At 44.8% G+C, this 12,937-nt stretch overlaps 1 protein-coding gene across 1 annotated transcript in view; it reads right to left on the reverse strand.

Annotated features, from left to right (window-relative positions):
- Positions 1–1,215: 1,215 nt before the first annotated feature.
- Positions 1,216–12,937, reverse strand: part of EHD3 (EH domain containing 3) — a 29,858-nt gene continuing 18,136 nt past the window's right edge. Inside the window, exons 4-6 of the mRNA XM_009958069.2 lie at positions 5,844–6,256; positions 4,805–4,969; positions 1,216–3,298 (exon numbers count right to left, since the gene is read on the reverse strand). Of these exons, the coding sequence (XP_009956371.1) occupies positions 2,771–3,298; positions 4,805–4,969; positions 5,844–6,256 (1,106 nt within the window). The 3' untranslated portion in view covers positions 1,216–2,770. The remainder of the gene's footprint in view (positions 3,299–4,804; positions 4,970–5,843; positions 6,257–12,937) is intronic.

Consider the following 12,937-nt stretch of genomic DNA (forward strand, 5'->3'; position numbering starts at 1 on the left):
GTTGAACAGCAAGCGCTTTTTTTTTTTTTTTTTAATTTTTGAAATGGCTAAAGCACAACCATGGTCAAAGCAATGAAATCTGCTACATGTGTTTCAAGAACAGGCTAGTGGTTTGGTTTGTGAACACGTATGCCGAATCAAACACAAAAGGCTTTGAGCCCTGAAAGCCATTCAACACCTATTACAATTAATTTTTGGCCTACCTGAGCACCCTGCTGGTGTATGCTGGAAAAAGACTAATAGACTTCACCTTCTCCCCTCCGCCTGGAGAGCAGCAGTGATCTGCCGCTTTTTAAGGGAGTGTTACGTTTCAGTGTGACACGATGGGCACAAGCAGTGTGCTGTACGAGAGGCCATCAGAAGATCATGCCTGCATAGAGGTAGGGCCGATTCAGGGCGCTTTGCTCAGCCTCAACCTTGTCCTGGAGTCAGATGGATGTAAATTCCCCAGAATATGCCAATGGACAGCCTTAGCAGATGTGCATGCTGCAATGATGGTTAAACTGGGGGTTACTGGGTAGTTGAACTGGAGTGACATAGAGTCTGCTGACTTCTCTCTAAGTTTGCATTTATTGCTTCTTGCTCTCCGCCCTATGACTTCCTCTCCCCTCTCTCTCACCCTGTACAAATGCCAAATGGAAACTCCGACAATCACTATGGCTCACACCCTCTCCCCGAGTGCTTCCCCAGCGCTATCCTAACTGCTCTCACTGTCTCACTCAGTGCGTCTTGCTGTCCTGTTCTGGGGATAATGGTCGCTGTGATGGACATGTAAAGAAAAGCCAATGAAGACAGAAGTAAAACCAGAGCCAGCAAGATTTAAGACTAAGGTCTTTTGTGTCCTTTCCAGATAGTGATAAATCTGTAGCATTCTCATCTGTGACTGGCAGGAGGAAACTCTTTCAACGTATGCCTTTTCGTAATGAAGTATTTACTTGGTTGTTTCCTCTCCTCTATGTTGAACAAGGTGATTTGTGGGTACAATTCCACCTGCTTCAGCAAGTATCAAGGTTGTGATTAGACCGCCAGAAGTGACGGAGACGTTGCAGACGTTAACCAGTCGTTTGGCAGTGCACACCCGCGTCTGGTGGGACTGACCTGTACATGCATGTTTGGGAATGTGCTAAGGATGACTGCCTCGTTGTTGCACATCGAAATTAGCGCTTTTTTTTTTCAGTTGCATTTCATTTTGCTACGTAAAGAAATAGACGGATCTGGCCTTTCTTTTTTAATAATGTTTTAGGACCAGGGTACAAAAAAAAGGTTAATGCATTAATTTTTAAGACAAGTGATAAATGTACTGCAATAAGCACATCCTACATACACAGAATATATTTCTCTATATAATATGAACACAGAGATATAAAATAAGTTATACTTGTCTTGGTTTTTCATCACAGTAGGAGCTCAGCTTATATAAAGTGACAAAAGGAATTGGAACAACACACTGCTCCAAAGCAACAACAAAACCCAGGAGAGTGCCTGCGTGTGTGTGTGTGTGTGTGTGTTTGGGAAACAAAAGAGCAAATTGATGGATTTCTGCCAAAATCAGGTCTTGAAAACAAAAATTTCATAGTGTGAAAGAGGCGGGGGGGAAGGTCTCTTGGCTCAGGGTAGAGGTTCTCGAGGGGATCAAGTGTTACTGTGTGGTGAGGAAGAGGGTGGGTGAAGGCTGTCAACGTCTTGGCTATATTTGTGAGGGCACAGGCAGCAGAGCAAGCTCTGCCCACTGCCCTGCTGTGTTCTCTGCTCTTATGATGGACCATCTACCTGACAGTGTGGGGTTCTTAGCTTTACAGTAAGAATGGGACCTAGTAGCTTTCACTGTGCACGATGAGAGTAAACATACCACTTGACAGGAATGATAAACACCACCACTGTTCAAAGAGAAAACACTATCCACTGGTTGTGAAATGTTCAGTGAGCCTGGGAGTGGTCTTCCTCCCTTCCAACCCACCTGAAGTCTGCCTCTAGTGCCTCCTCCTTCTGTTTCCTTGCGGGGGGTGGTTCTCTTGGCCACATCTGCAGAACAAGTCTCCCCTGAGGACTGAATGTGGGAGGTAGAGGTGATTGGAATTCTTAGTGCCTGCCCCACAGCGAACAATGAGGAACTCCAGCTGTCCAGTTCAGAGCTGTTTCAGATTTTATTTATACTTTTTTCTTTAAGGACAGTGAAATGCTTGTAAAATTTGCATCTAACAGTGAATGAAGGTTCCTAAAATTCTTAACTCTGGGTTTAGTATCTAGTATTTTAGTGTGGGCTTCAGTTAATTAGGAGGTGCTCTTTAGTCTGGCCAATAGCTTGGAGACCTTGTGGCTTCCTCTTTACTATCAAGGTCTCAGTCTCCTGAAGTTTGCGAGACCCATTAAACAGCAGAAGGTGCAGCCAAAGCTCAGGAGTGATATTGACAATTAGCAGATTTCTATTAGTGCCTATTCCACTCTCCGAAAATGCAGCCCACTTCAGGTTTTCTTCTACTTCTGCTAACCAGATTCTCCTAGTCTCAACATCCTTTCTTTACCTTCATATTTACAGACTACACATTAGACAGCAGGGACGTTACACTGGAAGAGTTAATCGCATATTATCATGAAGAAGGGTTGGACTTTTTTGTTCTGCTTTAGGTTGGTTCTTTTTTTTTCTTTATACAGCAAAATAGGTATAAATCCAAAGGTGATCTCACATCTAAAGGTATAATTTAAGTAAACATGTTTTTCTAGATCTTTTTTTTTTTCCCCCTCCCTTTCCCTCTCCCCTGTAACCTTCCTTTCACTCTGTTATTTTCCTTTTGGATGGAGGGAGGAGATGGGAAGGGAGCTCATTTGGCAGCTCATGACCCTCCAACTTGACTTTAATGAGATGATTCGCCAAGGCAAACTCCTCATCATCCAGCATGCCATCTTTGTCGATGTCAGCCAGTTTCCATATCTTGCCCAGCACCGTGTTGGGCAGCTTAGACCTTACCATCTCCTTCTTTGCATTGGCACCAGTTATTTTACCATCGACAGGCGAGAGTGTGTAGAAGATCTCATCGTACATGGGCTTGTCCCTGGCCACCACCCACTCGGCATCATCGATCCCTTCACCAGCGCCTTCGCCATAGCCATGGCCGAACGGACCATGCAAGGTGCCCTCGAAGGCTCCTCCCTTCACCATCTGGGTTGGCCGCTGTGACTCTTCCTGGCGTACGAGCACCATGAGCTGGGCGATGTCATTGGCCAGCATGTCTTCCACGGTCTCCAGCAGCTTGCTCTTCAGAGGCTGGAACTTGCTAAAATCCTGGGCTTGCAACTGATCCTTTAAGTGGGACAACATAGCAAGAGGTGAGTGACATGACCATGCACAGTGCAGTAACGGTGTGGAGTGGGATGCCTGTCTGCTGTTCGGCTCAAAAAAAAGCTACTGCAGGGCAAGTATGGGGAGCTCAGCGTTCCCTCCTCTGATAGCCCTGCTCCTCAGCATGTGATGGGGTCTCTCTAGCTGGCCTTGCTCTTACTTGAATACTTTTTAAGCCCTACAAAAAATGATCTTCTCAGCTTATAAAGAGGGGCTGACATGGGACAGAGAGGGGAAGTGGTTTACTCAAAGGCCCAGATGATGGCCATATGCAAATAAGACTCTTTCTTTTCAAGTCACATAGAAGGAATCTCCTTGAAGACCAAATTGTTCAAGGCAAACTGGTTGTGCAGCTCTTGCTACGTCCTCCAGCCAGTGCTCTGCATTCCCTCCCCCTCTGCACTTTGGGAAGGAGATGCCACTCTGGCAAAAGACTATTTTACTCGTCATCATGCAGTGCATCTTTCAGATGCCACAAAGACAGTAGTGTGTCTGTAGAGAGGTGAGCATGTCTTTACAGCATGGCTCAGTTTCTGTAATTTTCACGGCTAAGCAAAAGGGCTTTGAGCAGGGCCTGCAGTTAACTCTTTCTAAAAGCTGCAAAATGACCTACAGCTTTATCCTTCACCCTCTACTCATTAAATCCACAGTATTCACTCCTACAGTTATTTTTAAACACACATTTTAACAAGCAGTGAATGGGATCTTCTGTTGGATACACTCCATAGATCTCATTCCCAAGAACTCACGGAAAATACACTTAAAAAAAAAGAGGCAGATGCTGTGTTTTCCATAGGGAGCTAGTAATGACTTCAACAGCTAGCAACTCGGAACAGGTTTCTGCTTGGACTGAAGCCACACAGCAATGTAGCAGTGTCCAGCATTGTTTGAATATACAATACAAGGCTCTGATCCAAGGTGCTTTGAAGTCTTTGACTTACATGAACACTGGGTCAGGTCTCAGCTCTGCAGAACAGAAAACCTGCTTCTCTGCTTAAAATAGAAAAGGGGCTTTTAAGTTTTCACAGCCTCCTTTCTCTCTTTCTAGAAAAAAAAGTGAAGACAAAAAAAATACAGCTCTTGAGGAGAAGGGCATGTGTAGGCTTTTCAGGATATAGCTTTCCTTTTAATATAAATTAGCAGTATTCTTAGGCCTGAAAAATCTGCAGATGGAACCTGGAATTAAAAATACAGAAAAAATACAAGAAATAACTTGCTGTAAAATGCTATTCAGGCAAAAATTTGAGAAAGGAAGGCAGCTGTAGCTTCACATGAGCTCTATGTGCAAAAAGTGTTCATGCCCAGATAGAGACTGCACATATTTCAAGGCCCACTTCAACATTACAACAGGTCTTTCCCACAAGCAACAATAACCAATGTCTCTGTGGCTTCTGTCCTATTCCCTGCAGTTACTCTAATGTTCTTTCCTTGGATGCTTGGTGCTTTAGCCAAGACGCCACTGCTTACCTGCATCTTTCTCAGATTAGGGAAGTCTCCCGGTGAGATCTGATGCTCCCGTTCAATCCGGGCATAAATCTCTCCCAAGTTGTTAACAAGCTCTTTCTTTTTATTGTCTTTGCCAAACATTGACGGCATTTCCTTCTTTAGGGAGCTGATGATGTAGGCATGGACCTGAAGGGCATTAAATGATATGAAGTGAAGACAAGTGTTAAAAAGCGCATCAGAAAATTCTTGCCAGCAAAGAGTATCTGTGCCTAAGACTCAACCCCATCTTGTCCCACGCTGAAGAGCAAGCTCAGCTCCTCAGCTTGCCTGTACCTACTGCTTATCACTCCAGTGCTAAGCGCTGCTCAGCCGTGTGCTCTGGCTGCGCTGAGGCAAGGTGAAGATGGTGTAGGAGTCCTGGGCATATGACAGTAACACTCACACGTGCTTCCTGGAGGGAGTGGTGCGGTGGGTTTTGTGTTGTTTTTTTTTAGAAATGAAGACCCTTGCACAGAAAACTTTTTAGGGATCTTCTGATTATTTTTTTCCCCTCAATTGATACAGGGCTCTTCCCTGTATCCTGAGGGGCTTTGTTCAGCTTATTTCAAATATTCAGAGATATGGCAAGCTTATTTGCCATTCTTGTGAGTCTCCACCTCCTCTGCATCCACCTAGGCCAGGTATCTCCCTTGATGAAGAAAGTCTTAAGGCAAAAGACCTAGAGCTTACCAATTCTCTTGGTGTGTGATTCTGACATACTGAATTGGTCCTAACTCTCAAGTTGCTACCACAGAGCAACTGCTTTCCAGATCCCTTCAAGTGCTTGCTACCTGCTTTGATCTGTGGCTATCTTCCTCACTCTGGCCTGTCATGATTGACAGGAGGTGCTTTCTTCCTTGAAGTGCACAGAACTAATATGCTGGGCTTGAGTGAAATGGGATGGAAGTAGAGTAGGATCCACCAGCTCTGCAAGCTGAACTGGCCAAACCCACTTTCCCATAGCCTGCATACTGCAGACAGCTCAACTGAATGCCTGAGGGGGTTTTATGCCAACACCCACCTTGGCCAGCCGTGCTCGCTTGATGAGATCGTTCAGCTTCCTCAGGGCTGCATTGCGGGGCAGGCTCTGGATATCCCTGAACAGGTCCTGCTCCTCTGCCTCAAACAACTTGCGGTTGTCGGGGATGAGCAACTGATGGGACCAGAAGGAGCCAATGTAGACCCTGATGACCTCAGGAGTGTTGACGATCTTTCCCAGGGACCACATGAGGGCACCGTACACCCGCATCAGCTGTTGAGTCTCTATCTGGTCAGCCTTGTTAAGAACAACTCTCATCTTGTCCTCGTGGTTCTTCAGGGCCTTGATGACCTCGGAGAATTCATCAGAGATGTCCAGCTTGTGCGCATCAAAAAGGAGAATGATGCGGTCAACCCGCTCTGCAAACCACTCCAGTACAGCAGCAAAGTCGTAACCTGCGAGGGGTGGAGGAAAAGCAGAGATGCACATGCATGGGAGTAGAGAAGCCTACTTGCTGTACCTGAACTATGCCATCTGAGGATACACTTGCAAAGATGAAGCTTCCACAGTAGATCAGGTAGCTCGATAAAGGAAACAGGAAACATTCTTTGTCCCAAAGAAGGTGGACATGAGTCAGTGCCCTTCACACTGAAACGCCCAAAGTGTGCACAGTTAAGGATAGGTCTCAGCTTCTCCACATTAAGAGATGACCCAAAGAAGTCCTGAACTACAGATGCTTCATTCAAATACATATCATGGGGAAACTGCTATATTCAAACAGCTACAGCAGAAGTCTTGCATGTGGCAACAAGAGAGGTCTAGTTTCTGAATTACTGGCCATCAGCATAGCCTGCAAAGGCTGTAGAAAGCTGGATAATTGCAGTACTTGCACCCAGACTGGTTTGAGATGCATATCTCTATTGCTTAACAACTCTCAGGTCTTGTCTAGTTGTGCCAGTTTAACTTTGTTCCATCCAATTCAAAACCCAAGATGCAAATAACCTGCCTTACCTGAGCGATCATCCTGTCATACCTGCTGCATGTGCACAAAGCAAAAGGATTTATGTTTACTTTGCTAAGTCCTTGATGCTTAAAAGACAGCATTGCTGTGAACACCAGAGGTGGACTCAAGCTACAAACAGTAGGTTCAAATTTCACATGCCTCAGAACTATGGATAATGGATGCACAGTGTTGGACTTGGGCCCATCTCTAGGCAATATAGGGCATGATAGTGTGTGGAGATGTTTTTAAAACAGCAATGGCAGCAATAAAATGACCATCCTTCCTAGCTCTACAGGGTTTTTTCACCTTTAAAGCCTCACCGAGACTGGTGCTCTCCCTCTGTTCTGTCAGGCTTTCCTATGCTGTGCAACTTCTGGGGTTATCTGTGTTGCCAGAGTGCTGCACTCTATTAGGAGAGATCAGGACAGAGCATATGCTATATGCATTCAAATCCTTTAACGTCCTATTTTAATCTTGGCTTTCATGAATAAATGTATGATAATTAGTTCAGTGCCACCCCCCCCCCCAGCTTTTTTCCTTTTTTTTTTTTTTTTTTCTTCCTTTCTGTCCTCTCCAAAACCTAGAGGGCAACCAGTGCATCCTAGTCATTACATCAGAACTACAGAAGGAAGGACTGCTGAGCTCTGATCTTGGTTTTTGCCACTGGCATTTTCTCCCTTGTGACTAAGCGAACAGGTGAAATCCTGGCTCTCAAGTCAGGAGTAAAGCCTGTGTGAACTTTCTCTTCAGCTGGATAAATTGGTACTAACTCTTTGCCACTGAGAACTTCCATACAACTGCAAAGTATTATTACTGGGCAGTGTTTTGCTTTGATCAATTATATGCTGCTGTTTACAAGAAGGGGGTGGGGGGAAGCGCTCCTGGATGTGGACAGCTTGCCCTGCTCTCTTCCATGGGATCTACAGAAATCATAGGTGAAAGAGAGAGATGTTTGTCCCACCAGTGGCCTTCTGCTCACTTAGGACACTGGTGGCTTCTCTAGCAGCAGCAAGCAATGCTGGGCCTGGCTCTGCTCAGCTATGTTTCATGCTGAGAGCTTCAGAGAATTCAGAGTTCGTACTACCTTTACAGAGACCTGCTGAGCATTCAATATATTATATTGATATCTGTATGTCTTGTGCAGTCCCTGTGCCTGACCTCCATAATGCTCATGAGTCGGACCCTCTTACAATTGAAAGAAACTTGGTTCTGCTTGCTTTAAGATATTAACAGCCTTTTAGCCTTTGGATGTTCTCACTGCAAGGAGATCACCTCCATGTGTCTAACTGCATACCTGCTGTAAAGCTATGCATGCTGATTCTTTCCCAAATTGCACTAGGAGGCACTGGCAGTGGGACAAAGTCAATGCTGACACCTCATTTCACTTGGACTGGACTCAGGCTGTAAGCAGTCCCTCTGCAAGCAGATCAATGAATATGCAAATAGGGACCCCCACTGCCCCCCAAACTCTGCTAAACACAGCATGCACACCCACACCTGATGCTCAGTTCTGCCTGGGCTGCACTGGAAGTCATCTAGCATAGCAGAATTTATTCTTCATACACAGAGCTACACAGCTTGCTTTTTCACCATGGAAGCAATGAGTCAGGGCGACTCTATTTGGAGATGTTTGTGCATTTAATCTTGTCAAATCTCATTGACATTTTTTGTCCAGCTAGCAGGTGTTTTAATTGCACCACAATTACTTCTTCCAGCCGCCTTCTTGGGGCGATCAAGGGGGAAACAGTCATGCTCTCTAGGGCACCTTGTAATGCTACAGTGATGTCCTGTGGATGGTTTCCCTCTTTCAGAGGAACAGCTATTGTTAGGCACTCTGTTGTGTTAATAGGGGCTGGGATGAGGTTGGGAAAGTGTGATACTCAGCCTGCCTTTCTGTGCTTCAGTAAAAGTAGGGATGGAGTACTCAAAAACAAAAAAAAAAAGGGGGGGGGGAAGGGGGAAAGGTGGTACTGTAGTTGTGGTATTAGCTGAGGACTTGGGAGACTGACCTTAGCCCTTTGATCCGCCTGCATCTCAGGGTTTGTCCAAAAGCATCCTCAGGTGCTTAGCTCTGTTGATTTTTATTATGTATCAAGCCTGGATCCACAGAGGCACTTAGTATCTGTTCTGAGTCTCCCTTTCCTATTCACAAATAAAAATGTTGCTCTACCCAACAACAACAGGGAACTACTATCTGCTTAGACATTTTGTATGTTCCCAGCTGTTCCAGTAACATACAGTGAGTTTTGAATGTCCCTGCGGATTTCATTAAATGTCTAGATTGATTAGCAGACTTTCTTTCCCAGCTTCTTTGGAGACGTTGTCCTGACAGCTGTCCTGCATATCTCCATTAAAGGGAGAACAAAGCCCTGGGGAGTAACACTTGGTGATGTTTCAGAGCAATCACAACAGCATGGATTCATCTGCATCCCATGCTGGGACAAAAGCCCAACTCACTCCTCTTGTATGTCCTGCTTGTGTTTGTGCCTGGGGAACTTGTGAGATCTCTCCTGTTGCTGCCCAGAAACACCTCTCTCTGTGCAGTTTAACAAGCGCTGATCACACCTGCATTCTCCTGTATGGAGGTACTTAACAGGAAAACCAAGGTGTAAATGTATGTATCTTGTTCTTAAGTGACAGAACACTTTAGAGGAAAATTATTATGAGTGTTGTATTGTTACTTAACACGTAGCATGACATGTGGAAAGGGCAGATGGGACAGACCTACCTCTGTTTACAACTACCTACTCAGAGTTACTGACTGTGGTGGTTTCTCACACAGACAAGTGCCTAGAGGATTACTATGTAGGTGATTCATAGGGTTGAATTTTTAGTTTTGCTTTTAGAATATAAAAGAGTAGATTGTTACTAAATCATTTGGATAGAGTTTTACACTGTCTGTCACCCTGCTAAGGGCAAGCTACTAATAAAGATGTTTAAAAATGTCTTAATATTTTAATGTTCAGTTCAGAGCTTTCATTTTCAGAGGATTCTTCAACAGCATAGAGAACTAAGGATGTTTTGCCTGATTCCAGCCAGAGTTGGAAGTGCTCAACACCTGAAAAAATATGAAGCTTGTTCTGTAACTGAACCTAAGCATTAGAGCCTCACTTTGATTTCCTTCCCTCCACCCCTTTTTTATTTCACAGATGCATAGAGCCTGACTCTTTCCTCTGGCAGTTTATTAGTTGTGAGCTTAGACCAAGAACTGCTCTTGATCTACAGTCCCATTAGGAGTTTTCAAAGTGATCCCTTGCTCATTCCACTGCAAATGTGCTAGGTCTCTTTACGCCCTCTCTTACTGTTGTAGAGTTGCTAAGGCCTCGCACAAAAGCAGCCAGTTACTATCTCTGATTTGGCAGCATTTCAGTGATGGGTGAAGCTATCCACATAACACAGCACAGTTTTATTGTGAAGTTACAGGGCACTTGGGAAGCCATCTGCTTGCCAAAACTGCATAAATGCAAAACCATTATTACAGGGATGTTCAGACAGAAACGTAAAGGGGAGAATTTTCTGTTCATTAATTCCTGTCTGTTTGTGGCTGCACTCGCATTTCTGTCAAAAAATATGATGCATATTTAAACATTCTCCAATATCACTAATGCAGCTTCTTTCACAACCTCCAGATGAGGTGAACGTGAATAGAAAAAGAACCCCAACCATACGGTACTAGGAGGACGAGATGAACACGATAATAACTTTCTTCTATCAGAATTTTTTTTTTTTGTGGGACAGATTTCCTTCTGACAGCATGAAAAGGACTCAACAGATTTAACACAAAGCTGACAAGTCAGCAGGACTGTCAGTGGATTCAGCCTACAGAGAAAATTATCTTCTTGCAGACGCTCTGCCACCTAAACTCCGTAAGGCAGACTGGCTTAATGAATACTCATCTGTGCACTAGTGGAATACCTGGCAGCATGCATTCCACTAAGATCTGGCAGGATTATGCAATTACACTTCTGTCAAGTCAGACCAGGCATGATACAGTCTTTGTGCTGACTGGGGGAAGATGGATGATACCTGACCCAGCATAAAATCTGCCTGGCTGTAAAATTTTTAAGCTAATTTAAGCAAGCAATGAGTGTGTATGTACTGGTTCAGCATTTCTCACCATGTAGCTTCACTGGTTGTTTTCTTTTTGGTGGTGGATTTTTTTGTTTATTTGTTTTGCCTGTTTTTTGCTAGTATGCACACGACTGGATTTCCTGTCTTGTGGAACCATGGCCGCAGCCCCTGTGGTAGTGGTTCAGGTGAGATGGGACAGGAATAGTAAGATCAAGAAATGCTGAAAAACCCAAAGCTGCTGCTTTGCGCCAGGTATCTCACAGCTTGGTGCCACTACTGCTTTAAATAGCACTGCTGCTTTTAGCAATTCGCCTATTTCCTGCTGAATTTTAGTTACTGGGAGCTCCCTTCTCATCCTTCTAAAGCTGGTGTTATCCAGAGATTAAAAATTCACTAGATTGTGGCCCCCTAAAGGGCAGTTTTATGGCCGTGTCCTTATTTGTCAATGGATCAATTGTCTCTGAGTTTGAGGACAGCATTGGAAGATGGGATAGTTGGCATAGCAAACAGTGTCTACCTAGAGAGGGGAGCAGCTCTTGGAGATGAAATGAATGCCTATTCCAGGGAGCTAATGACTTGATCTGAATTTTTAAATTGAATAAGAGGGTTTGGAGGCTTAGCCCAACTGGTCACAGCGATGTCCTGCCTGAAAGCCCTTCAAAGCCCAGGGAAGAAGACTATGTCATGGCAAAAACAAGGAGGCAGCCCACACTGGAGGGGGACAATGTGCCAGGAAGGGCAGGTGTTACCCGAGTGTGACAGATGGCTGTAAGTAAAGGAGAGGGAAGGCAACATGATGGTCAGAAGAAGAACGTGAGGGGAGGAAGGGAGAGGGAAGCGACAAGTCCCTTTGAGGACACATGAAGTGCGTAGGAAGCAGGGTGGGTGGCTGTTGTGAGACCCAGGGAGGGATGGTGCAGCTGAGAGAGGGGGGTGCTGGTTTCAAAAAAGTATGAGAGATGAAACAGCTGGGACTGGGTGGAAGAACAGTGATTTGGGCAAGTTTCTCTCAAGGTGAGGAGCTGGTGGTGCCAGGAAGGAGAGGACAGAAGGGAAGATGAAAAGTGAGGGATGGGTATTGGATATACCTCACTGCAGCTCATCCGAAACCATCTTTGTAAAAAGCTGCCATACTCCTCTCTGGAAACAGCTGCCTTCCAAGGGAATATAAAGAGATTCCTGTAATGTATATCTGTGAGTGTGTTGGGAAGTAGACAAAAGTCCTTCAGGATGAAAAGATTTCTATGAATGTTACATGTTATAATTTCTAGAGCAGGCCTCAGCTTGCTGATCACTTCTGCCTTTGCCTGTACTCAAGGTAATAATTTGTCTTGGAGCTGCTGATTCACAGCACTAGGAGCTCCATCCTCTAGCCAGTGCTCTGCACTTCCTCCCCCTCAGTATCAAGAACTAATGGAAACATTACATACGTTTTGGAGACTTCAAGATTTCCAAAGCAAAGGCAAAAGGACTCAAGCACAGCAAATCTGCCTGTGTTCTTAGCTAGGGAAGATGGGTGGGTGGATTTCCAATGCTAACATATACATTAATGTACCTATATACGTAAAATAACATATATGTACCTGGAGCGGCAGACTGTGTGGCCTTTTGCTTTCATGTTGTTTACTGTAAGGCTTTCAGGGTTGGGAAGAGACTGGGAGCCTGACAGTTTCCACTGACATAAAGCAAGAGCCCTAAGTGGAACCTCATTAGGCATATTCAGATTGGGTGGAGTAAAACTGATGAGAGCATTGTCCAGAGCAAAGTCTCCTGGTTAGCTTCTGTGTACACACAGCAGAACTTGTCCCCTCTACCCTTTATGCATTTATCTCTGTCGTCTGTGACAGACGGACTGAGTGTTTCCTGGTCCTTGGGCCAATCCTGAAAACAGTTGCTAGCCAGACTCTGAGATCTCAAAAGACATCTGAATATAGGCCAAGCTTTCCAGAGAGGTCAGTGCACAGCTATGCCGATGCATAGCTAGAATTCCAAGGAAGCTTTTCACTATAGTGTCCAAACACAAACTGAATTCTTCCTGTACACATAGCTTAAATCTGGGGAG

This window comes from Leptosomus discolor, chromosome 2, assembly GCF_034619465.1.
Source record: "Leptosomus discolor isolate bLepDis1 chromosome 2, bLepDis1.hap2, whole genome shotgun sequence".
In the NCBI taxonomy this organism is placed as follows: Eukaryota; Metazoa; Chordata; class Aves; order Leptosomiformes; family Leptosomidae; genus Leptosomus; species Leptosomus discolor.